The 25,705-nt window shown below is 36.8% G+C and overlaps 1 protein-coding gene across 4 annotated transcripts in view; it reads left to right on the top strand.

Annotated features, from left to right (window-relative positions):
- The window catches only part of Pldn (biogenesis of lysosomal organelles complex 1 subunit pallidin), a 65,835-nt gene extending 40,575 nt beyond the window's left edge, over positions 1 to 25,260 (top strand). For 3 of the 4 annotated variants that reach the window (XM_089089408.1, XM_089089409.1, XM_089089410.1), the window contains exons 2-5: positions 8,888 to 9,030; positions 19,717 to 19,813; positions 22,976 to 23,062; positions 25,052 to 25,260. In XM_089089408.1, coding sequence (XP_088945534.1) covers positions 8,936 to 9,030; positions 19,717 to 19,813; positions 22,976 to 23,062; positions 25,052 to 25,168 — 396 coding nt within the window. In that variant the 5' untranslated portion in view covers positions 8,888 to 8,935 and the 3' untranslated portion in view covers positions 25,169 to 25,260. The remainder of the gene's footprint in view (positions 1 to 8,887; positions 9,031 to 19,716; positions 19,814 to 22,975; positions 23,063 to 25,051) is intronic. The other variant, XM_089089411.1, reaches the window with a different exon arrangement.
- Positions 25,261 to 25,705: the final 445 nt, after the last annotated feature.

The following is a 25,705-nucleotide window of genomic DNA, read 5'->3' as shown; positions in this document are numbered from 1 at the left end:
CACTAGAACTTCCGATTACCAATCCAATGAGCCCCCTCCAAGGTAAGGTAAGGTAAAACATACTATTTGTTTTCTCACCCAACTTAAACTCACTCATCATTTTCACTCTTGGGAACCTTGCAACAAAGAAACAAATTCTTCACAAGTCATATCAAACAAGAGGAACTAGCAGAATTCAGTTCAGAAATGACGTATTCAAAGCAGACAAAGCTAAAAGACCAAAAATGTATGAAGAGATCCAAGCTTGGCAAGCAAATGGTGAGACAGATATTTTGATTCAGGGTGGCAAAAATAGTATCAAAAAACTTTCTACCTCCTGTCCCTCCAACTCAGATGGAACTTTAATGGTGGACAATCAAAACGTTTACATAGTTTCTCTTCTAGTGCATTATTAAATGTAAAGATACTTTTGCTAGCAGGGAGCTGGACACCAGTTTTTAAAGTGCTAAATCTGAACAATCTAATGGGGAGTTGGACAACAGTTTTTATAGTGCTATACCTGAACAAACCATTGAGTCACCAAGTTCTAAAAGATCATCAGCCCCCTCTGATAGTAAGAGCTGTGAGAACATTAGTTGCCTTAGTGTTATCTTCAGCAATATTGACTGTCTAACTTCTAAGTTTCAAGATATTAAGTGTGTTGTTGCATCAAGCATTTCAAACATTTACACCTTCTGTGAAGTGAAGCCCAAAAGGACTACTATTCCTCTGACAGACCAACAGATACCAGGATACAAAATTGCTAGCAACCTATCAAACCAGGAAGGAAGGGGAATTGTCCTATACATCCCAGAAACTTTCCAGTTAGGAAATATTATATCAATAATCCTTCCTGGCGAACCAATTCATATTGGTACAGTTTACAGAAGTCCAAGTTCTCCTAATTTAGAAAAGTCCCTCTATGAAGTTGTAAAATCAATTGATAGAAAAGCTGCACTAATAGGAAACCTTCTCATAGTTGGGGATTTTAACCTACCTTCCATTCAATGGACAGATGGCTGCAGCTACTCTGGACAGAAATCAGTTGAACCATTTCTTGAGTGCCTAGCAAACAATTTACTTTACCAAGCTGTAAACTTTCCAACTAGGTACCAGGATGGCCAGTCACCATCATTATTAGACCTTGTAATAGTAAGTGATCAAGAAGCATTATCAAATGTAGCCATACCACCGCCCTTTGGTGCAAGCGATCACTTTGCTATGCAATGCTCCCTTAGACTGTACCCTGAAAAATCAGTTTTTACAAAACATGTGTGTAGAGATTACCATCTAATGAGGCAAGAGTTGGTAGGGTGTGATTGGTCCTTTATCACTAAGAATGACATTGACAAATCATGGAATATGATAAAGAAAATACTGCTTGAGGTCTCAAAGAAAAATACTACAGTAAGATGGGCTTGAGAAACCTAAAACACTGCAATTTATGACCAAAGAAGTAAGGAGAGCAAGAAATAAAAAGAAAAAGTTTTGGAGACTATATAAGCAGAATATACAAAATAAGAATAACTACACAAAATACACCAAGGCACAAAATCAAGTCAAAAATCTATCCAGGAAGCTATTTGAACAGCACAGGGAGGCTATAGCAACAGCAAGCAAGTCAAATCCAAAACACTTTTGGAATTATGCCTCTGCCCATAAACCTGGCAAACATTCGGTTGGACAATTAAAAGTCAATGTCTGTGTAGTAGACAACCCAGAAGAAATTGCTAATGCTGTAAATAGGCATTTTACATCTGTATTTACTCCGCCTGATATTGCCCCTCTTCCAACCCCACTACCTATACCATCATAACCCCTATGCCCTCAATAGCTGTCAACAGGGTTGATGTAGAGACCCACCTAAAAAATTGAATCCAAATGAAACAGCGGGACCTGATGGCGTAACCCAAGGCTTCAAATAGAATTGCATGTTGAATTGTTAGGCCCACTAGCTCTACTTTTTCAGAAATCTCTTGATGAAAAACATATCCCACAAGATTGGCACACAGAACATATAACCCTCATACACAAGGGTGGTAGCAAACAGGACACAAGTAATTACAGGCCAATAAGCATCATTTTTGCAGTTGGGAAGCTTCTAGGAAGAATCATTAATACTCCAATCTTGAAACACTTAAAAACCAATAAACTATCCTCGTCATGTCCACATGGCTTTAAGTTAGGTCAGTTAGTTGAAACAAACATGATTAATACTTACAATAATGTCACCAATCTTCTCGATCAGGGGTTACTTGTTGATATTATATTACTGGATTTGGCAAATACATTTAACAAAGTCTGCCATAGAAGACTTCAAATCTTGCTCCAAGCTATAGGATTAATGAGGATGTGGTAGAGTGGGTGAAGCAGTTCCTAACAGATAGGAAAGAGATGGTTAAAATATTTGGAACGGATGGAGGGATGTTCTTCTCTGTGGTGGCTGCTGTTGCAAGTGGTGTCCTCCAGGGCACAGTATTTGGTCTGACTTTTTTCAGCATATATATAAATGATGTACCAAAAATCCTTAATAGCAAAGTAAGCCTCTATGTTGATGAGTCAAAACTTATTGATTGTGCACACATAACAGAAAATATTGAGTCAACAAAACTGGGCCTTGATGCATTCACTCACTGGAAAAATATTTGGAAGCTTGAATTCAATGCAGCAAAATGCAAGACTCCACCTAGGCAAGAAAAACCTGTACACTCAGTACCATTTGAATTGTAGTGATGGGTCTTGCAAAGCTATTTCCAGCAGCCGTGCAGAGAGAGATCTTGGTGTCCTGGTAGATGATGAGTTGAATTTCCATATTCATGCACAAGCAACAATTGCAAAGGCTAATCAAACACTTGGCTTAATCAAAAGACCGTTCACTAGCAAATCTCCAAATATTATTACTAAGCTGTGTAAGAGTCCAGTTCGACCAAGGCTAGAATTTGGATTGTTTGTTGCGTGCCCAATCAGCAAGACTGTCCAACCAGCAATGGAATTAGTCTAGAGGAGGGCAACAAAATAATTTAAAGGCCTCTGTGATGTCCCATATCCATCCTATCTCCGCAAGCTCAGAATACCACCTCTAATGTATAGGCGCAAATGAGGCAATGTGATTACAGCATACAAGCTTCTAAATACTGAGGATACCATTCCTGACCTTTGCCAACTGGACAATTCAAAGAGAACTCATGGTCACCCTCATAAGCTTTTCAAAAAACAAGCAATTACCAGACTAAGGAACAAATTCTTTTCGAATAGAGTTGTCAGCTCGTGGAATTCCCTCAATGAAAAAAGAGTGACATCTACCAGCATAGAGGTGTTCAAATCATCAGTGGATAGGGAGTGGCTCAAAAAACCATGGACCACTTCTTGGAACCCCACAGAGGACTAACTATCATCATTGAAGCTGGCGGACACAGGATTCATCCTATTGCTAGCATGTGGAATTTAAGATAATTACCTTAAATAATATAAAGGCACTGATTTATATCAATCTAATCCCCTGAAGTTTGAATTTATTAATATCAGAGGCAATGCTGTAGCATTGCCTTAGCAAAGAGCCATAATGCTTAAATGTTTATTATATATTTATTTTTCCCAGAGGGATTTCATATGTAAGGGGTGGTTGTGTGAACTTCATAGGGGGTTCATTCAATTAGAAATTTGAAGTTCTAATTGTCTTTTCAAAATTTAAAAGTAATCAGAGGGCAATTAACCTCCCCCGCCCTACTCCATGCCCTCTTTTCCCCAAATGCATCCAATAATAATAATAATTTATTTGTAACCCACTTTTTTACAAAACAAACGGAGTAAAGTACACTAAAAAGGGGGAAAAAAATCAAATACACATAAACAAAGATAACTTTAACCTTAATCACTGATAAAAACACACGGATAATATTATGTTGCCTGGGGACACAAAGGCATGTCCTGTTAAATTATTACTAAGCAATTCAAACGATTGGAAAATGTCGGTAGCGCCATACTTCTCAAAAATACGTGTATTACGATATGAAGTGGGAAGGTACCGTAAAAATTTGTAATATCTAAAATAAGCGATACGGATCTGCGGCAAATCATTCTTATTCGATAACGAATACCTTCCACTTAAAAACAAGACAGAATGGTCACAATATGTGGAATACATTTTAGCTAAAGCTCGGCGTGAATATTTTCCACAGTTAGGTATAATTTTCGCATATCCGATCTTCAACTTTTCTTTAACATCTCTTAGAACTTGAAGTCGCGTACAAGTGAGTGTAGAACAAATACTAATTCCTAACCACCGTAAACTTGTAACATTGCGAATTACTGAGGATCCACAGGACAAATTATGAGCTGATGATTTGGGATTGAAAACTAAATATTCGCATTTTTCAACATTCAAAAACAGACCAACATCCCGAAACATTATAGAAATACGTTGCACCGATAATGCCAAAATAGACTTGGTTCGGCTTAAAACTAGCAGGTCGTCCGTATACATAATATAAGACACATTATAAAAAGACGAAGGCTTGATTCCTAATAACACATTTTGAATGCTTGCATCAAATAGATAAGGTGATAGCAACCCACCCTGTCGTCCTCCAGATTGAACTGGTTTATTACCTCAGTACCCTGTTCCAGACTTTAAACGAAGAAAGGAATTACTCTACCAAAATTTAAGTACATGTATGACAGAAGGGTTCACTCCAAACTCTGACAAAGACTGCCACATTTGTGCATGGCAAAAGCTAAGGCCTTAGACAAATCCAATGCGCAAATATGTAATTCATAACCCTTAGACTGGGCATCGTAAAGAGTTGAAGCTAAAACCTTATGCGCATGTTTATAGCCAATACGAGGTTGAAATCCAAATTGGTTTGAGTCTTTCGCAGTTCTTTCAATAATATATGTGAGCAGAACATATTCAAAAACCTTACTAATATTGCAAGCAACAGTGATGGGCCTGTATTAACTGCAATCAAAAGGGTCTCTTCCGTGTCTAAGAATCGAAGTTACCGTTCCGCAAAGGAAAGAATCAGGCACCATTGACAAACATAAACAGAACTTAAAAAGTAACTGGAGCTGAGCAACTAGTGCCGGACAATCAGAACGTAAATGGTGAGTGCTAATCCCATCATGATCCCTCAATTTAGACTTAAGTTTAAGCATACAATTAACAATACTTTTAGTTGAGACGGGAATAACATGACGTTGCAAAACTTTAGGTGGCAAAAATTTAGAAACTAAGCACTGAAAATGATAATGAACACTATAGGCTACTCAATCTTACTAAAGATATTTTTATAATGCCCAAGCCAAGACGAATCTGGGATAATAGCACTAGTCCCTAATGAACTAAATTTAGACGTATTAATGACTTGTTTCCAATGTACTGCACTTTTAGGGAACTCAGCACCATTATATTGAACCAAACGAAGATACCGTTTAAACTCCGCTTTTGTCTTACTTTTTATATCAAACACTTGGCTTCGCAAGGGCCGCCCACACGCAATCCAGATGCGAAGCCAGAGTTTAGTACGATATTTGATGGCTTTAAGACCCGGGTCTTCTTTCCAAATTGGACTTCGAGTTTTGAGTTGAACCTGGACATGGGGGACAGCCTCATTCTCAGCTTGTTTCATGCACTTAACTAAGTGAAGGTAATAAACATTCAGTTGCACTCTGGCTTGTGTGGCGAAATACTCGTGCACAGTAGATTAAAAAGGGATCTTGACGCAGGACAACAGAGCTGTTAGGGTAGAAATATATAAAGGCAAATTGGCTTTGCTCCACTCTTGTTTCATACACCATTTTTTTTATTAAGCAGCACAAGGATGATTAGATGGATCAGCGGTTAATGTCACAGTAAGGGAAAGAGGAAGGTGGTTAAAATCAGAATTATTACAGCCATTTTGTTGAAAATAGTCCAAAGGTCAAATAACTATGCCTCCAGAATTGACAAAACTCCCCACAGGCCTCAGGGTAAGAACTGTAAGTTATGCAAGTTGCCCATTGTTAACATGTAAAGCTTATAAGGAAGGGCTGGTTATATCAACTTCAGAGGAGGCTTGTTCAATTTGAATATTGAAAGTTTTAGACATAGTAGCCGAACTTGTGTTTATTGGCTGAATATGGCTGAAGTAACTCCATTCTTCAGATCTGGCTGTGAACATTTTCCCTGTAATTTTGTTTCTATGACTGGAACCTTTTCACTTAAAGGTGTGAGAAATGCTTGGAATTAAATTTTCAACTCTTCCTTTAACTTCACTTGAAGTTTTGCAAGAGAATCAGTAATAATTGATTGGGTGAAACTACTGTTACTTTTTGCTCCTTACACATGAGGCAGTACCAAATTGAAGCCTAGAAACAGATCATTTTTGCAGATAGTTTCTATTCTGGGTCTGACATATGCAGACATTCAACACAGAACCATCACACAAAAGTGCTTAAACTTTCATCCTAGGCTCAAGTCATTTGCTCAACAGGACTACTGAATGTGACTTATCCAAAAGAGGAGTGAACAAGGGGTTAACACTGCAGGTGAACAGGAGATTGGCTCATTGTCTAGGTTAATCTTACTATGTGCAAAGTAAATTTTATTTTCTTTAAAAAAATCAATAAATCAATGGAGCTACGTTTGTGAGGAATTAATACTAAGCAAAGTATCAGTTATTACTCACTTATTCTCCATACTTTAAGGAACCTCTTGGCAAGTACAACAGGGCATGTGATGGATACCTGCCTTTCTTCTGCTTGCTCAATAAGCCTGTAGAAAAATTTTGCCACAATAACCAATAACAATTTGATAGATAATCCAGTGCAGATAGCTTCTGTTTATATTTTAAACCTTTGTTCATATCTTGAATGATGTTTTGGTGGTGACTTTTTTTTACCAGCAATCCTTGACATTAATTTGTTAATTGGCTGAGTAACCAGTCTTTGTTGACTTTAGATTAACCTTAGGGGATCAAGACTCCTTCACTTTGCCATGACGAATGATTTGGTCATTACCAGTACCTTATTTAAACATAAGCCCAGCCACAGAGCCACATGGTATTCAAGAGATGGTAGAGCGAAAAGCCAGATTGATTACATCCTCATGTCCGGCTGTTGGAAATCAATGGCTATGAATAGTAGATCGTACATTGGAGCAGATACTGGCTCGAAACATGAGTCGGATCATCTTCTAGTCAAGTTAGATCTAAAGTTGCGACTTGCAGCATGCCCCAAGAGGAAACCTCCGCGGAGATTTGACACCAATCGCTCCTTCACAATGATCCTTCTATACGACAGGCATTCCGCTTACAGTTGTCTAACAGCTTTGAAGCTCTCCAAGTGTATGCGACCGACAAGCAAATCTAAAGTTTGGATGAAGATTGGCTGATCATACGCAATACAATCCACGAGGCTGCAGAAGCTACGATAGGATACCGCAAAAGACTATCCAAAAAACGGATGTCAACACGCACAATATAGCTGGCTGAGCACAAGCAGCAGATATCAGATAGAACATCGGAGTTGTTGAAGCGTCTGAGAAGAGAATACCACCAGTCGGCTAAGAATGATAAAAACCAGTACTGGAAGAAAATTGTTGAAGACATGGAAGCCGCGGCCTCTAGATCTGACACCACGAAGATGTATCAGCTCCTAAAATCAATCAGGAGTAAATCACATAAGCCTACTAGTACGTCCGTCGAAGATGAAAACGGCAAGTTACTCTCGAATAATTCCGAAATAATAAATCTCTGGAAGGAGCACTTTGACAAAGTACTTAACCAGCACCAGCTCTCTTCAGCAGTGGATCATAATCAGCGTTTCCATAATCCAAGTCGTAGCCCTGATGACCTGCAGGAGCCAAACTCACCCAGCAGTATTTACAATGACGTGAACGTTGCTGCCCCACGTTAAATGATGTCCGACGAGCAATCAATTGCCTTAAAAGCAATAAAGCCCCTGGTCCTGATGCTATTCCGGCTTAAATTAACAAGTATGGAGGGACAGCACTTATCAGGAGGCTTCATAAAAATCACTTTCTATGGAACCAGAAAAATGTTCGTCTGAAGACAAAAATAAGGATATATCAGGCCAATGTTCAGTCTGTCGTACTATACGGCTGTGAGACATGGGCTATGAAAGCATCCGACATTCAAATCCTCAACGTATTTGATCATTCATGTCTAAGGAGGATCATTGGCATTAAAGTCCGTGATCGAGTCAGCAATGATGAATTCTGCAAAATCTGCTATCAGCGTTCTGATTTGGCCACTATAATTAAACTAAGGAGACTCCAACGGCTCAGCCATAAATTCCGCCACACTACACACACCTTTGTCAATAAGGCCCCCAAATATAAACCTCTTCCGGGATGGAAAAACTGACATGGGGGCAAAAGGAAACTTGGCTCGTCTGCATAAAGGCTGACCTAGACCCAATCGGTGTCTTCAAGAAGTATGGACGAAGATGGGAAACGTCCTTGTTCGAGTTGAGATGCTTGAGCCCTGCTACAAGTACAAGTAAGTATCAGACTTATCAATAGTGTCTGCTGTTGTAATTCTTTCGGATAAAATATCTCGTACAAATACTGTTTAAGGTGAGAACAAACTATAACAATTTTTTTTAGATCTGGGTTGCTATTGAAACATTTGTTGACATCCCTTTTTTGCAAACTCTCTTCTGAACTAAGGATATTAAAAGCAAAAGATCATTGCCATTCAGATCCAGTTCATCACTGTCCCAGATATAATGGTTTCTACGCAATTACATCCTAGCTTCTACTAATGTGTTTTTTAAGGAGTATATAGAAAACTTTCACATTTGAGGATTTTTTGGGAGTGGTATGGTTACTTTAACGCCCATTCTCCCCTTGCGGCCTTGTTATTTCTGGCCAATATTTATAATGTACACAAAATATGCACTTTTTCAGGGTTTTGTTCCTGAAAATTTGACTTCTCTTAAGAAGTGAATAGAAAGAATGGCAACAAACTCCAGTAACTCCTGTGCTTTTGGTCTGATGGATGTTCATCAGCAAGCAGTAATACCTGTTGAAAATCAAATTAAGGAACTTGTGTATGTTTTATTTTGTGTATGCTTATATTTCTACTTCTGGGGGGTATGAGTGTAATCTTAAGTGCGCTAAAGATTTAATTTTTCCATGTGTGTGTGATGATGATATTATATGATCATATAAAAATCAAATTAGCCTGTTTCGTGTGACTGGTAACGATGCTGATATTAGCATTAAACAAAAATACTAAATTCATATTCTAAAGAAACAAATTGGAGGAATATTTTTGTTAAATTCAATTAGTTTCATTTCAAATAGTCTGCTGTAACTAACCCTAAGTGAGGAGTAAGCTGTGCTAATAACAAAACCCAAGGAAGGGTCTTAAGTTTAAACTTATTTGTCGAATGATGTAAACGTGGGAAAATTTGCCAGGCTTTTGAAAAAAGTGGATATCACTCACAAATGAGAAGTGATCTTAATAAAAATTACACCAATGACAGAAAACCAAACAGCAGAGATTTCAAGACAAAAAACCAGTTGGGAAAGATAGTCAGTGGATCTTTCTTTAGATGGAATTGGAAAAGAGGGGCGCAATGTCTCAGAAATCGTACCTTTGTTTCAAACCGTTGAACTTCCAGTGAGTACCCAGATAAGCTTCAAAGGGGGGGGGGGTTCTCATCTTATATCCTTTCATTCTTAAAGACTATTTTTAGACTTGGCCTGTAATATTGTTTCTGTTTGGTGACACCCCACCCCTCTCATTGGGGAACCATATTTAAAAGTAATATAAAATATTATATATATTCATATATTTTCCTGCACAGAAGGAAATACAGATTCTTTTAAACAGATTGTATCAAAGAATTTTCCTTTAAAAATTTGAAAATGGTCAGCGGAACTTTTTTTTTATTTCTGTCTCTATCCCTCTTATGTGATGTCAATGGGGGAGGGGTCTGCCCCTCTCCCCACCTCACCCCACCCCCCACCCCCCGGAATTTTTTCTTCTCTGTAGATTTTGGAAAATATATTTTAGTTTGGGCGTCATAGAATTTTTTTTATGCATCTTCATTGAAAAACAAAAATAAAAAAAAACATCAAAATGCTTCCCCCCTTATATTTTGAAAAAGACCTCTTTCCCCTCCCCTGTATTTTCCTGAATTGACGCCACTGTTGCTATCTTGGTAAAATTTACTGATTAGTTTTTTGGGGATGATTATCATTCAGTAATGATTGAAATATTATTGTGTATGAATCTTAAAGTTTAGTTTTAAAAAGGGTGCTTGAGGGTAGGAGGCAGTCTTCCTCACATTCAATAAAGCCCCGGACCAAACAGCTTGTAGAGAGACACTGTAAGTGAATACTGGTTGTTGTTGATAGATATCAAACTAAGAAAAACAAGTTTTAGTTGCCATATATATAATATTGTGCCAAATTTGTTAATTTTAAAATTGCTCTTCAGAGCTATTAGCATTATATGATTTGGATTTACAGTTATCTGAAAAGGGTTAGACTCTCCCAAAAAAGAAATCAACATTCAATTGAATTTTAAATTTTAGAAAAATGTTCAGTACAAATTTATATGCATGAGAACCATAAAGCCACTGTGCACAAAATATGAAATGTCTTATATTTCCACAGAAGGATTGTCTTGCATGCATATTTGTTGTTTTTTAGCATGGGTGGTTCTTTTGAATGAGTTGTCGTAGATTATTGAAGGAAGGTCAATTTGACTGAAAACTGAATGAATTATTACCCATTTTAAGTAATTAATTTAGAATAAAACTTACCAAAAAAGAAGTTTTTCTAAGAATGGTAAAAAGAGCCATATTAAAACTTTAGCCAAGTAGAAAAAAAATCCCATAATAATTCAAACTCAAAATGACAAGAAATTAACATCAAAGAATAAATGAAATCCCAAATGAACCGAAAATAAAGAAATTCTAAAACGAGTAGAAATTAAAATGAATGTTTAAGTCAAACTTGAAACAAACAGAAATTACAGCAAACACGAGCTCGGCTTCTACCCCCCCCCTCCTGTCTACCTCCTAAAAGCTATTACTTTATTTGTGTTTTATTAAAAATTATTTTAAAAAAATAATTACATTACTTTCAATTGTTTTTTTATTGTTTAATAAAAATAAAGTTGTGAGAAAGTCAAACTTTAGCGTAAAGAGTGAGGCGTTGAGGCGGGGACAGCCCCTTTCATCTACGGAATAATTTCTGTTCGTTTTAAGTTTTAATGACGCTCCTTACTGTCAGTTTAAAAAAACTTGGTTTTTATTTATTTAAAGGCTGCAAAAGCGGGGGGTTTGGGGGGCGGCTGACCCCCAACTGTACCTCCTAATACCATTACGTTTTAATGTTCGAACATGTGACTCAGCCTCTTTAACTCTTTTGAAAACGTAGTTTTTTTAAAATAATTTTTTCACGTTTTTGTCCAGTTTATTACTTATTATTGCTTGAATAACTGTTCGCTGGTTGTGTCAGGAATTAAAGTTGGGGGACTGCCGTCCCCCAAACCCCCCGCTTTTGAAGATTCTTGTGTTAAGGCTTTTAAAGGTTTTAAGATTTTCGTTTTTCGACAAAAAAAAAACTTCTGGGAAAGAGCTGGAATTTTTGGAAGCTTAGTTGGTCTTGTCAGGTTAAGAGGACTATTTTGATCTAATTTAATAATGAAATACTATGCTTTTAGGAATTTCAAAAATTAACATGGGCTCTTATAGGAAAACGAGGTTTTTCGTAAATGTAAATACGAGAGATAATTTTTTCGGTCTGAAAATATCAAAAGGCCCTAACAGGTCCAATTCCGCTTTGAATAAGTCCTCATTCACCCGGATCCGTTGCCAACTGTGGCCTGTAGGCGTGGTTGATAAAAAAAAAAAATTATGAACATTAAGTGGCTATATTTGGTTTTAGGAAAAGAGGGAAGGAGTGATCGGATTGAGCTGAAATTTTGAAGATAAGCTCCTAGGCCCTAAGAAAGCTTATCCTCTAAATTTCAGCCCGATCGGATAACGTTAAAAGGGGACTGTGGTGGGAGGGTCGAAACTTCCGGCCCACTTTCCCCCATGAAGATAAAGTCGGAGGGGGGTGAGATTTTGCATGTTTCTTAGTTTGAGCTTAGGCTACAAAATGCGATCATCGCCGTCTCTCTGCGACCGCTAGGACCGGAAATCGCTTATTATTGTGGTGGGTCGCCTCTTTAAAGAGGCACAAGTGTGCCTCCTTGATTGTGTATATTGTAAGCAGAGTGGTTTAATTTTTCAAAACATTGACGGAAATAACAAATCCAATTTTAATGTCTATACATTTATTTTAAAGTCTACTCGTTTAGGATTTTTTTATTCATCTATCTCAACATTTTATGCTTATGTTTGATGTAATTGTTTATTCTGTTTTCTTTTCGTCTTAGGTTTCAGTTATTCCTGTTTATTAACTTCTGATTGTTTAGAATTTGAATTGGCGTAGGACTTTATATCTGCTCGTTTTATGTTTTAATATTGCTCTTTACTTTTCTTTGAACAACTTCTTTTTTCTTCAGTTTTTTTTTTACTAATTTCTGTTCCTTTTTGATTGCTGAAGTTCTATTATTGGTTAATATTAGGAATATTTTCCAGTCTTTCAAGGTTTCTGCTAAAGAATTGAAATATTGGATTTTAATTTAAATTCTACAGTTGCAAAAGGTGATCTAAGCGTGGGCTTTGATTGTATTCAACATAGTTATTGCATAAATTTTGTTCAATTTTGAATCATGGTTTAGGACGGTTCTTGAACTAATCTGTTGATTCTTCTCCAGTTTCTAGAGAATTTACAAATAACATCTTATTTATACATTAAGTAAATTCCTGCTTGTGGAGGCACAAAAAATCTCTTTATATGAGAAATATACTGCCTAAGCTATATGAACACACTTGTTAACAAGTTGAAGCAATAAACAAAAAGAGTTACATGCATCTGTCATATCAATTTGCACATTCCTAAGATTGGTAAAGTAGGACTATTAGTATATTATATGCTTTAGTTATTGTTATATGTTTCGTAAATCGAAACTCATATATTTAGTCTTAAATTTAGTTTTAGTTAGTATAGATTCTAATTAATACTTTGATTTTTATTTTAAATTTATATTTAGTTTATTATAGGTTATTATTATATGCTTTAGCAGACGTCTTTTTCTTTTTATTCAACTATTCAATACAACCCAGAAATTTGTAAAAGAAAGGCCAGTGAAGAAAATTCATAAAGATGGAAAGCATAAAACGTACAATTATTGATCGAATATCATCCTTTTGGTTATCAAATAAAGAAATCGGTTTTTCAAGTGAAATCAATCATTCCGTACCGTCAACCAGGGTGAGATTGATAATCAGGGATGACATGGCACAACCACAGAAAAATGTTTCTTTTGACTTTTGACGACAGGTGGTGTGACGAAAAAATCTGAGAAAATTCTAGATGGCTCTTTAGATTATCTTCGTATGACTGTGTGGAAATGGCAACTATCAAGTAAAGATAGTTAGTTTGTGAATTGGTTATGTAAAGTACCAGTTTGTGAACTGGTACTTTTCGTTATATTCGGGGGTACTAAAAAATTTTCTGCCCAAGAAAGAACAAGTGGCTGTTTTTTTTTTGTTTTTGTTTTTTTTTGTCGTGGGACATTAGTAGGCTTGTAAATATGATCAGAAAGCCACCCAGTAAGTATTTAGAGATTTACCTTAAAACGGAAGGAGATGGGATGAGTTGTCAAAGTCACCTTGGAGAAAGTGTATTTCGGGGGTGACTTTGACAGTTACCAAAATGAAACGCTTATGACGGAAGGTCCTTACAGAATATAGGACGTGCTATCCAAACAAGTCCACAGTTTCCAAAGAGCACTTTGAGACCCTAATCGCTCTACTTTGGGATGAGATGGGGGAAACATCTCCAGAGACTAAAAAACGGATTCAAAGCTTGTTCAGTGTTTCCCATAAGCAAAGATGCCGTCATTGCAAAAATACCCAGGGAAGACTCAACTACACGCGACGCTGTTGACACTGTCGGACAAGCAGTTGAGCAGGGACCTACAGAAGACTCTGACATACAGGGCCAGGCTACAGGGGGGGACTGTGTTGTGATCAATTTGGCTGAAAAAAAGTCCGCATCACAATACGTAGCCAGAGTTGACAGACACTTTGATCTGAGCGAGGATGAAAATAAAAACGCTGGAATCAATATAGAGTTAGAAATTACTTTTCTAAAGCGCGTGGCTTTTTCTAGCTACAAGCTTATGCTGACAGAAGAAACAAGCTGTGTCTACACAAGCCAGGTAGAAATGGTGTAGCCAAAGCCTTCTGAGGTCGGTGGCACCTCGAAATCTTTAGTCAGTTGGTTTTGGGGGTGGATCTGTCCGGTTTTATGATCTCCTCGGGTTATTCTTTTACTGAAGCAACTGATTTGGTCAGTTTTGAAGAACTGATGTTTTTTATCGCTTTTGGTACATTTGATACCAATAAACGAGTTTTGCAGCAAATCTGACGGTCTTAAAGCTGATGGTCTAAGCTGATTGTCAAAGTTACTCCAAAGCCTGGTGACTTTGATAATCAACATTATCGTTAAAAATGAAGTACTTGCGTCAGAAATGGAATATTAAGCGTCTCAGACTGCCATCTCGTAACAAAAGTCGCAATTTTGGCACTAGCTTCTTTTTTTTTTTTTTTTTTTTTACCAACGTTCTAACTCCTAGAGGGCCTTAAATTTAAAACTATGTAAAAGTCACCCCGGTTGACGGTATGGAATAATGCGTAAATATTCCGTATACGAGGGAGACTGCCCTTCTTGCTCAAATCTCCGCTCTTTACGCTAAAGTTTGATAGAGCTATACTGAAAGCATCTACAAGTGCAAAAATATAATTATTGGGTATCTTTGAGTTTTATATACCAAATACCTTTAAAAACTGATAATTGTGAGGTTTAAACCAAATGCAAACCAACGGGCTTTTCCATTCTTGAGGCATTGTGAAAATACTTCTAATCCCATTCCTTCTCTGACTGATAAAATCTTATCCGTATTGAAGTTTAATAAAAATTTATTCTATTATTCCGTTTTTATACATACAGAATCTTTTGAACATTCTCCCATGAGAATGTTCTTTTGAAACCCAAAACAAACGGAAATTTAAAATAAATAACAGTGTCAAACTCAAAACTAGTAGAAATTAACATGAATAGGGCTCTAAACCCCTATGCTTTCTAAAAGCCAGAATATAATTTGTACTTTACTGAAAAAAAGTCAAATGAATTTACTGAAAAAAAATGTGCATTGTCAGTTTAATATACATATGCTGATATTTATTCCTTAAAACATTAATTAATTTTTTTTTTCTCAAATTTATAAAAATGAAAACTTTTAAAAGAATTTTGTTCAGTAAAGTACAAATTATATTCTGGCTTTTAGAAAGCATAGGGGTTTATAACCCTACTCATATTAATTTCTGCTCGTTTTGAGTTTACGTTGTTATTTATTTTAATTTCTGTTTGTTTTGGGTTTCATTTGTTTATTGATATTGATTTGTGGTAATTGTATGCTTGGTAGATTATTTGATTCTTTTTTTGTTCATTTTTTGCTTAATATAGTTCTTCCCTTTTTTTGGAAAAAGCTCTCTTGTGGAAACAGTTTTTTTTGATTAATTTCTGTTCGTTTTATATTGGAATAGTCTTTTTCATGGAAAAAGACTGGGCCTCTTCTAAAGTTAAACAACCATCACTTCCATAAAACCCTTTAATAATCACTGGGTATAGAAGAGCGTGAGAAGAGCGACTGGGAAGTCATACCTCGCAGGCAGTCATTGCTGACAAAGTCTGTCCTCCAGATTCCCTCAATTCTCCAGAGCCACTTAGATTGAAGAGTATCGAGGCGGCGCAATACAGCTGCAGTTGCAGGCCAAATATGAGCTTCGTACATTAGGATGAAGAAGACTGAGGCTCTAAGGATCTTCATTTTGTTGAATCTTTAAGGACCTTTATTTTTGTTGACCCTACAGTCAGAATAATAGAGAAACTATTAATCTTACTTACTTTTTACTTAGGTCCTCCTGAGCCATCTGGGGCGCATAGGGCATTAACGAAGCCTCAGTAAACGTCACATATTGACGCTACGGCAAGTACATCCTCCCACTGGGGTTGTAGTGATGTGTAAGCACTGCGTAGATCACGATCGTACGTGCATCTGAGCGTGTTTCTCGGTCTTCCCCTCTGTCGACGCCCACGCGGCTGCCATTGTTGAACCTGGCTCGGGATTCTTGAGTCCTCCATCCAAAGGACGTGGCCAAGATAGCTCCATCTCTTCTTAGTCACTTCGGTAATAAGCGGCTGGCCAGTTCTTCTGGGGACCTGAATGTTGTTAACTCTTTGACGCCAACCGATATTCAGCACGCGTCTCAAGCACATATTTTCGAAAGCTGTGAGTCTTTTCTCTGTCCCAGCGTCTAGTTTCCAGCACTCACTGGCATACAATAGCACGGACAAAACGATGCTATTAAGAAGTCGCAGCTTTAGTGCAAGTGAGTACTTCTTTGATGTCCACACTGGCTTAAGTTTGTAGAAAGCAGCGTTTGCTGTGCTAATTCTTCTCTTGACCTCATTTTGCACTTTTCCTGTGTAATTCGATCCAACTTCCAAGGTACGTAAATTCATGGACTTGTTCGACTCTACGATTTTTGTGCAGGAGCTCGACTGGCGAGCCTGATGTTGCCATTGATTTATTCTTGTCTATGTTGATGTTTTGGCCAACTTTCTCCGCTTTAACGCTCACTTTATTAAGGAGCTCCTGGAGTCGCTACTTTGTCATTTCCAGAAGTGCCACATCATCCGCAAAGTCAAGGTCCGAGAGGAGTTTATTTCCGACTGTTATTCCGAAGCCAGCCGCTTCTCTTAAAACATAGTCCATTAAAATTACAAATAAAAAGGGTGAAAAAACACATCACTGTCGCACTCCTGACATAATTTTGAAGTAGCTAGTTGTTCCGTTCTCTGTCTTTATGCAACATTCCGTATTTTCATAAAAGGCCATGATCAAACTTATTATTTTTTGGGGACACCATAATACTGTAGAATTTCCCAGTGTGTCACGGTCCACGGAATCGAAGGCCTTTTCAAAATCCATGAAGAGCATGTATATTTTGTTGGACCACTCATTTGCTTCTTCTAATAGAGTCCTGAGCGTGAATATGCGATCTGAACAAGATCTACCTGTCCGAAAGCCATTTTGCTCTTCTCTCAGATACGGATCAAGAGCTTTTTTCAGTCGTTCGAGTATTACAAGCGCTACAACCTTACGGTACTGATATTAGGTTTATACCTCGTCAGTTATCGCAGTTGGGAGCATCAAATTTCTTGAATATCTTAACAATTAACCCTTTGGTCCAGTCGCCAGGGACCTTTTCAAACTGCCAGACTGTCGCAATCAGTGTTATCCACACTGAGAGGCATGTCCTCATTGATGCCTTGATCATTTCCGAAGTTATGCAGTCTTCACCAGGTGATCTTCCATTCTTGATTTTCTTCACTGCAACAAGTATTTCCGCAGATGTTGGGGTATCTTCGACAATCTTAAGGTTAAGAAAGGGCACAGAAGGGATGGTTGCTCGGTCAGTTGGTCTCGGTCTATTTAAAACCTTTTCGAAGTGGGATACCCATCTCTCGTCAATTTTCTCAGTTTCGGTGAGAACATTTCGGCTCTCATGTTTGACTTGGCCGGATCTGCTGGGCAGCTTTCCTAGCATTTCATTTGTGAGCCTGTAAACTGATTTGGAGTCTCCTTTTATAGCTACTTCCTCTGCTAGTCTACCTTTCTCTTCTACACATATCCGCTTGTCAGCTTTTGCCGACTTCTTGATTTCTTTATCCTTCATTCTATATAGGACATTTGCGAAGACCGAAGTTCTGTCGCCGCCAGCAGAGAAAATTTGCTGTCTCAAGTCATTGCGGTCGTCGATTAGTTTCGACGTTTCTTGTGATATCCATCTTTCCTTCGATTTCTTCTTATACCCGAGCACATCCCTAGCAACTTGATTGTAAGTAGTCTTCATTTTTTGCCGTGCTGTTTCCAGACTGTCTGTGCCGTTTTCTATTTCAAGCGGAACGAATGAGTTCTTCAACTCAAAAAAAAATTTTCTTCGGGTTTCTCGGACATGTAACTTATCCACATCATAAAGCTTCGTAGAATTCGACTTTGTGTTTTTGGGCACTTTCAGCTTGACTTTCAATTTTGCTACCATCAGAATGTGGTCCGAATGGGCATCTGCCCCTCTGAAGTCACGTACGTCCAGAAGACTTGTCCGCCATCTCCTTGAGATTAGGAAATGATCTATTTGGTTCTTTGTCCTGCCGTCTGGCGAGATCCATGACTGTTTGTGGATGGTTTTATGTTCAAACTGAGTTGTGCCGACCATAAGATCATTACTCAGAGCATAATCTACCAGGAGGGCTCCGTTTTCATTCATTTCACCAAGACCTTATCAGTATCGTCTGCATGATTTGTAGGAGCATAAAATGCAGTGATTGAAATTTTTAGATGGTTGGTTACAAATCTTGCAAGTAAGCATCTCTCACTGACTGGCTTCCATTCAACTAGTGCTTGAGTTGCCTGGTCAAACAGCATTATCCCAACCCCAGTCTGGTACCGGGATTCATTTCCTCTGTAAATTAGTGAGTAACCTTCTCCTAGCTGTTCATGTCCAGATCCAATCCACCTGACTTCACTTAGAGCAAGGAGATCTAGCTTATACTTCTTCGTTTCTCTGAGTACTTGTTCAGGTTTTGTCAGCTGGTTTAGTGTCCTTACATTCCAAAATCTAAATTTCGTATTAGTTTTTGCTGTCATAAATCGTGTCCGTTGGCGTGCTGAGGTTGTCATCGGATGGTGTAGTGGAGTATCCGAGGCTATCATCGATGTTTCTTTTGCAATTTGAAAATTTAGGTCGCAAGCCCATCGTCCAAACCTCCTCATTTTACGGACTTGGGACCGTCATGCTCCACCGACCTCTGCAGGCCAGGATCCTTGCAAAGTTGAGTTCTATTAAAACTATTAATCACTTAGGTATTAGTACTGAGATATGTCTATGATAAGCATATCTTCTGTAAATTTGTCACAAATGACTTATTTTCAAAGTAAGCAGTATAGCTAATAAAAAGTTCAAATGTTCAAATCTCTCCAACACAATGGGATCATTTTTTTCTTGTTACATTAGTTCATGTGTTATACGTCACGTATTTCCAATAAATGTTTATCACCAAATGTTGCATCTTATCAGGATATAGCTCTTAAGCTTAGTAAAGCTAAATATCTATCAACAAATATAATACAGGTAGCTGAAACGAAATTGTCAGATACTTTTGATTTTGTCACATTTTTTTTTTTTTTTTTTTTTTTTTTTTTTTTTTTTTTTATGTCTTTTGTTATTAATTTTTGGTCATTCCTAAAAGAAGAGAAATAAATTGAAACATGTCTTTACACTTACCCTAGTAGTTTAATTAATCATGTCTTAATAATAATCCAATTTTATTAATTGTTAACCAACCCAAATAGAATAATGCCAAATGCTGGTTTATCTTATTCCTAGATAATATTAAAGAAATGCCCGTGATAGTCATGTATTAGCTTTATCTTACGTTTCAGGTTACTATGAATAATATTGTATATGTTTCAGTTTGCTTGCCATGCATGTTTTTTTTTTTTTTTTTTTTTTTTTTTTTTTTTTTTTTTTTTTTAGGTCGGAGCAAGAATCTGTTACTAAAATCTTGGAACAGGAAAGGCAAAGAATTGTCTGCAGTGAAAAGGAATTCCATATAGATGAGTTTCAAGCTATGGTTAGTTTTTATATTAGCATTTTACTTTAGAAACTTCAGAAATGCCAACATTTTCCTCTCGTGTTGGAGATTTTTTTTTTTAATTAACCTTTAAACACTTTTGGTAAAATATTTGCCCACCTTGATTGTATTGTTATACAAAGGGCCCACAAAAGGAATAGCTCAGTTTTTAACTAAATGCTGTTTTTTTTTATTCTACGGAAATAGGAAATTATTAAGATTCAGTTTATTTGAACTACGAGAAAAAAATTTTTACTCGTAGAAAATTTTCGCCTACTATTGTCTTGTTAAGCTAAGGGCCTACAAGAGAAGATTAGGTGATGCATCAACATATCTGTAAAATGAGTGGAAAAACTTGTGTTCTGGTCATAAGCTTAACCAGGCGTATATTTAGCTGTCTCTTGTTTTTTTAAAGGCAGGTAGTACCTGAATGGAGTGGAAAGATGTCACAAAAAAGAATTTAAGGGACGTCGGAACTTCATGGGGAGAATAATTAGTGGACCTTTGAACAGATTGGGATAGAAGAGAACCTGGGTGGCTGTGTCTTGGTGCTGCATAAGTTGTTAGTAGTAGTAGCAGTATCTAAAACAAGAATAGCTATCTTGTTGAAACATTTTACGTGGATCAACAAAATACTATCTTCCAAACCTTGAATATCGTGGCTAATTTAAATTCTGTATATTTTCATTTCAACTCATGTAAATAAAAAAAAAAAAATAAGAGAAATACTCAATTGATAGTCTGACTTAAATTCTTGAAGGCAGTTAAAGAAGCAGGTTGCTGTGAAGCTGCTATGTTCTGAATTTTCTTGGATTGAAATTTATTCAGCAATGAGGTAGCGCCTGCCAAGGGTGGTGGAACTAGCCCAAACATTTTTGGGAATGTGCCAAGGGTTTTGAGGACTGTGCCAAACCTGGCGGAACCCTCCGGAACACTTGGCGTTACGAGATGTACACCAGGTAGCTGGAAGTCTGTGGCCCCTCGCCTTAACCCTAATTATCGGTTTTTCAGGTTTTTGTCATGGTCTGGTTAATAACAATATGAAGCCCTCTAATATAATCAGTTAGAGCAGTCGCAAATCTGTTAGAGGTATAGATCAGAATATCATATCTTAATAGTGTTCAACTAAAGAGGAAAATAACTCCTTGTTATAAAAAGTACACTGCAAATAAACATGACCGCAGTTTAAGAACGATAGATACTTCACTGAAATGAAAAACTGAGAAATTTTTTTGGAGAATTACTTGTTAATTGTAGTAACTTCTTTTTTCCCAAGGAAACATTTTTTTTCTGTACTCCCTCTTTATGTCCCTACATCCCTCACTTGAAGATCCATTTAATCTTGTCAAATAACCTCTTTCCTCCCCATTCGGCTTTAGTTTCATCTCGGCTGGATTGCCGAAAAGTGCAATGTTTGGCAACCTCTTTTCCACAAACGCGGCCTAGCCGTCTTAGCCTTCTTTCATTATAGCTTCAGATAGTTGGGTCAGACCGCACTATGCGTAAAATTTTTTGTTTGATATACATTTGTGCAAGGGACTACGCAGAATAATGCAGATGTATAAACCAGCCAGATATTCAACTATATGGGATATAATACCCGTTGCGATTTGAAATGCAAGTCATGTGGTAACCTTCAAGGCCACAGCCAAAAGATTTTTCCTTGCAAAAGAATAGTATTTATGAATGTATTTTGTGTAAGTAGAATGATTTTTGTATATGTGTGAATTTAGTGATATTACCAAGTAGATTAATATAAAAGAGTATTTTTTAGAATACCTAGAATAGAAGATTCCGACCTGCTCCCAACAAGCCCTTAGGGGTTTTCTTAGCAGGTGCAGCAATTTTTTTTTTTTTTTTTTTTTTTTTTTTTTTTTTTTTTGCAAATAAAATTATCTTATCTCTTAAACACCAAAGGCTCGAAACAAAAATGCAGTAGTGGCTCTAGGCCTAGGTAAGGGGAGTGGGCAGCTGTCCCCCCCCCCCCAGTTTTCTGACGTCTGACATTAAATTCCTTTTGTTTTACTTTTCTACACTCCTATGGTATACATTGCCACCCTCTCAGATTATGCTGCCTAAAACCACTACTGCCAAAATATGAGAATCAAATTCAATTTGTTTTCAAGTTTGGACATATTTTAAACGACCAATAATTTAAGAAAGTGATAGTACAAACTGTAGTATCCGTACTTTATTTTAATCATGTTTGCATTTTACCTAATTATTCTAAGAAAAAAACAACCTCGTTTTCAGTCATAAAAAAAATTCATATTTAGCATGTTTTGTTTAAGGACACTGTAAAAGGGCCAATCCTTATCTTTTGTACGTGGTCATTTTTAACAATGCGAGAGATTCCTTTAGATTACTCTGGTCAGCTGCATAGAGTTCAGTAACCTTGTTTGTTGAGGTTAAATGTAGTAGCTGCTCCACTATCCATTTCCTAAACTTTTCTACTCTCACAATTTTGCTGTACATACCCATTTCTATCCAAATTACCGGTAGAATTTCGTAAGAGAGTCATATATTATCGGTTTTCATTATTATTTAGTTCTACTTAAACGGAATTATCATCTTTACTGGATCCTTCAGTATATGTTGGGTGTCCCTAGAATTCTTCTAGGAGAAAAAGCTAAAAAAAGAAACTTTTTCTTATGGACTAATGTTGTCCGGAACATTGTGGCCTGTTTAATGAGCTACGATAGTGTTACCTCACGAGTGTACGATAGTATCGAAGTTTATGGTATCCATACTCTGTTCAAAAAGAAAGAAACAAAATGAACTGTTGTTCTATTTCGCATATCGAGATACGTAAAACATTTGTCCGGCCTTTTTACCTCACTTTTGCAGAATATATTTTTTCTTCAGGACTGGCCTGAATCTCATATGAAGTAAGTTTTTGTGGGCTGTGTATTATAAAACAAGTCATTGACTGTGTAAAGTAAATCTTACTTTACATACCTGGTTTTACAAACCTTGGAATAGAGCATGAAGAAGTACATCTCAACTCTAGTAATTGGGTGATTTGAAAGCCTAAATAGTGAGTCGTGTACTTCAAATGGCTATTCATCAAGTTACTTTGATGACTTTAGTAATCAACAACATATTTTTGTTACTAACCGTTACAGATGTATTAAAATAATTTTAATTCTTGTTTAATTTTAGGTGGAGAAGACTCGTGTATATTTAGAGAAGATAAACAGAATAAAATTCACTATGACTGCATTGACTCAAAAAACTGCAGCTATTAAGGTAGAACTTTTGCTGCTCTCGTATCTGCTTTGACTTTTTCTGTTAGTCGAGGAACCAACTGATTCTTTTATTAATTCCTTTTTCTTTGTGTTGCCTCTCTTTTGAATGTTCACTGGGGTAACTTATAGTATAGATTCGACAGCGTAGGTCATTAATTTTTCAGTTCTCTTTATAGCAATTTTATAGATTTATGGTTCGGTCAATTAAGAACAGATTATTTATTACTAGCCGAAAACTTTTTTACTACTTTCTCGCATGCTGACAAATGGTCCGTGTAACGGAGATACCGATCCCCTGATATTCTGTCTTCAGTTGAGAGTGCAATCCGTGGTTGGGGACAAATCATCCGACAGTTCTCATGTTTTTTCCTCAGATTTCTCCAGGTACCCATTTGGAGCTGGGTCAACTCTGGCTGAGCTTACAGAGTTACGCCGCTGACCCGGTTTCAAACCAAATATTCGGTGACACCAGGACTCAAACCCCTGCCCTTACGAACACATGGTTGCAAGTCTTGCGGGCAAACCAATTGGCTAGTATGGCTAGTACTAGCTGAAAAGCCACACTACAAATGACCTTTCAATATTCATAAAGGGTAAAAGCCGCATCTAGATGCAAACCTTGACCTTAAAGTCAATTTTTAAGATGGGTAAAGACTTCGCTTAGAATTGACTCAAAATATTCTTAACAGGATTTTCAGTGCGTTCTGATGGCTGGCAGATTTTCAATCTTGTTATCACAATCAGTCCCAAAGCTTTGATAAGTTGTGTATGTGTAAGCAAAGGTATGTGTAAAAGTAGAGTAAAACGGTTGGAAGCGATGTTGCACATACGAACTAGAATATCTGGAATATTTTCAGATGGACCGTATTTCTATAATATTTTTACAATCATCCTGCAGAAACATAAGAGTAAGGCTGGAGGCTCCAGATTTAACTGGCATGACTGAGTGAAAACCTTGAGAACTTTGTGGCAAAAGCTTTAAAATCGTCTAGGATGGCGAAATAACGTTCCACTGTTTTTTTGGTCTCAGGTGAGGTGACGCTGCTACAGGTCTCTAGCACTAGCAATTGTTGGACGAAGCCTTCTGAAGTCAAGAAATTACGTGAATAGATAAGACATCTACTTAACAAGAATCTTCTAAATTTTACTTGGGAACAGCATTTAAACAGAGTCTGCTGATATGTGCTTGTCAATTTCGTCTTTCGAATATCTCAATTGGCTCTTACGATACTTTGTAGATTGTCGGCAACGTTACCATTTTCTTTTTTCAGCAATAAAAAAAATATAACGGAAAAAGATAGAGCAGGGGCAAAAACGGTGCTGCTCTTCTAACTTGGCCCTTTTGTTTCTGTTTCTGATGTGTGTTTTTTTTCTCTCTCTCTCTCTATTTTTTTTTTTTTTTTACTAAAAACAGATATGGTACAATCCTTCAACATTAGGAAGTTTTTGGTTTTTCCAAAAATGCGTTGAGTTTTCTTTAGTCACTTGTAGAAATATTTGAAACATAAAATTTTTCATTTTGTGCGTTTTAGATTAAAATAAATTTTCCTTTTTCAGAAAACTTCCTATCATTGGCAGTCTTACAAATGAAACCCTATTACTTTCTTGTCTACTTTTTTCTCCTTCTGGGGACAATTATGTGTTCAAATTCTGAATTACTGCTACTGAAAGATCTACGCAATAATGTATGTCTGTAGAAGCTGAAAACTGGATGTAAAATTAGATTTTATTCTATGTCGCCCAAAAGTATTTTTAGAGCCTCACTGGCTACTTTCCTATTAGAGACTCCGTAACAGAAATTTAAAACAAATTTTCACCTCAAAACGTTTTTTTATTTAAAACTAGATAAATAAAAAAATTTTGGCATCCGAAAATGTTGTGTTTCCTCAACAAATGATTTTATTTTAAATCTTTGTGAAAGTATTCCAAGTGAGTGAAAAAAGTTTAAGCTTTAGATTACCCACAAGAATTATTTTTTTATTTATTTTAGGAAAGAGCTATCAACCTGCAAAATGAAACTGTGAGTAGTATGGTAAAAAAGGAAGAATTTAGGAACAAAAGAAGAGAATTTGAAAAGAAACTTGTTGCAAAACAAGTCAAAATGTAACGCTTTTTTATGTTTCCTGTTTCGCCGTGTTTGTTTTTTACGAAGTGTTCTGTCCTTATTATTAATTATCGAGAATATAAACCATAATTTGATTGTTTTTAATAATTTTTGTTTAATGAGAACAAAATTCAACCTCAGTTAAGGAAAGATTCATCTTTGAACTCTTCGAGTCCGTTTGAATTCTCCGAGACCGAGTCCGTTGATTTATGAATTATCAACTTGGTGGAAGTGATAAGACTTGAGAGCCATGGCTAATTAGATTAAAGCCAAGACAGATAGTCACTATGAGAGGTAAAGCTGCCATAACTTTTCAGATTTGTATAAAAATGATTCTTTTCACTTCCTGATGATCAGGTCTGTCATCCATCCTAGGGTCTTTCGTCACTTCCATTGAATAAAAGAATGGTCAATATTTTTCCTACGCAAGAACACAAAAAAAATAGTCACCCGCAAAAATAATAAATTAAGACAGGTAATAGGTAATAATAACAAAATCGGTTTTCGAAATTTTCGGACACAGACTGATTAAATTTAACT

The sequence above is a fragment of the Artemia sp. Qi Xiang Cuo genome, chromosome 5 (assembly GCF_049724085.1).
Source record: "Artemia sp. Qi Xiang Cuo chromosome 5, ASM4972408v1, whole genome shotgun sequence".
NCBI classification, from domain to species: domain Eukaryota; kingdom Metazoa; phylum Arthropoda; class Branchiopoda; order Anostraca; family Artemiidae; genus Artemia; species Artemia sp. Qi Xiang Cuo.
The sequence above is the reverse complement of the archived record's forward strand: the minus strand, read 5'-3'. Positions and strand labels throughout refer to the sequence as shown.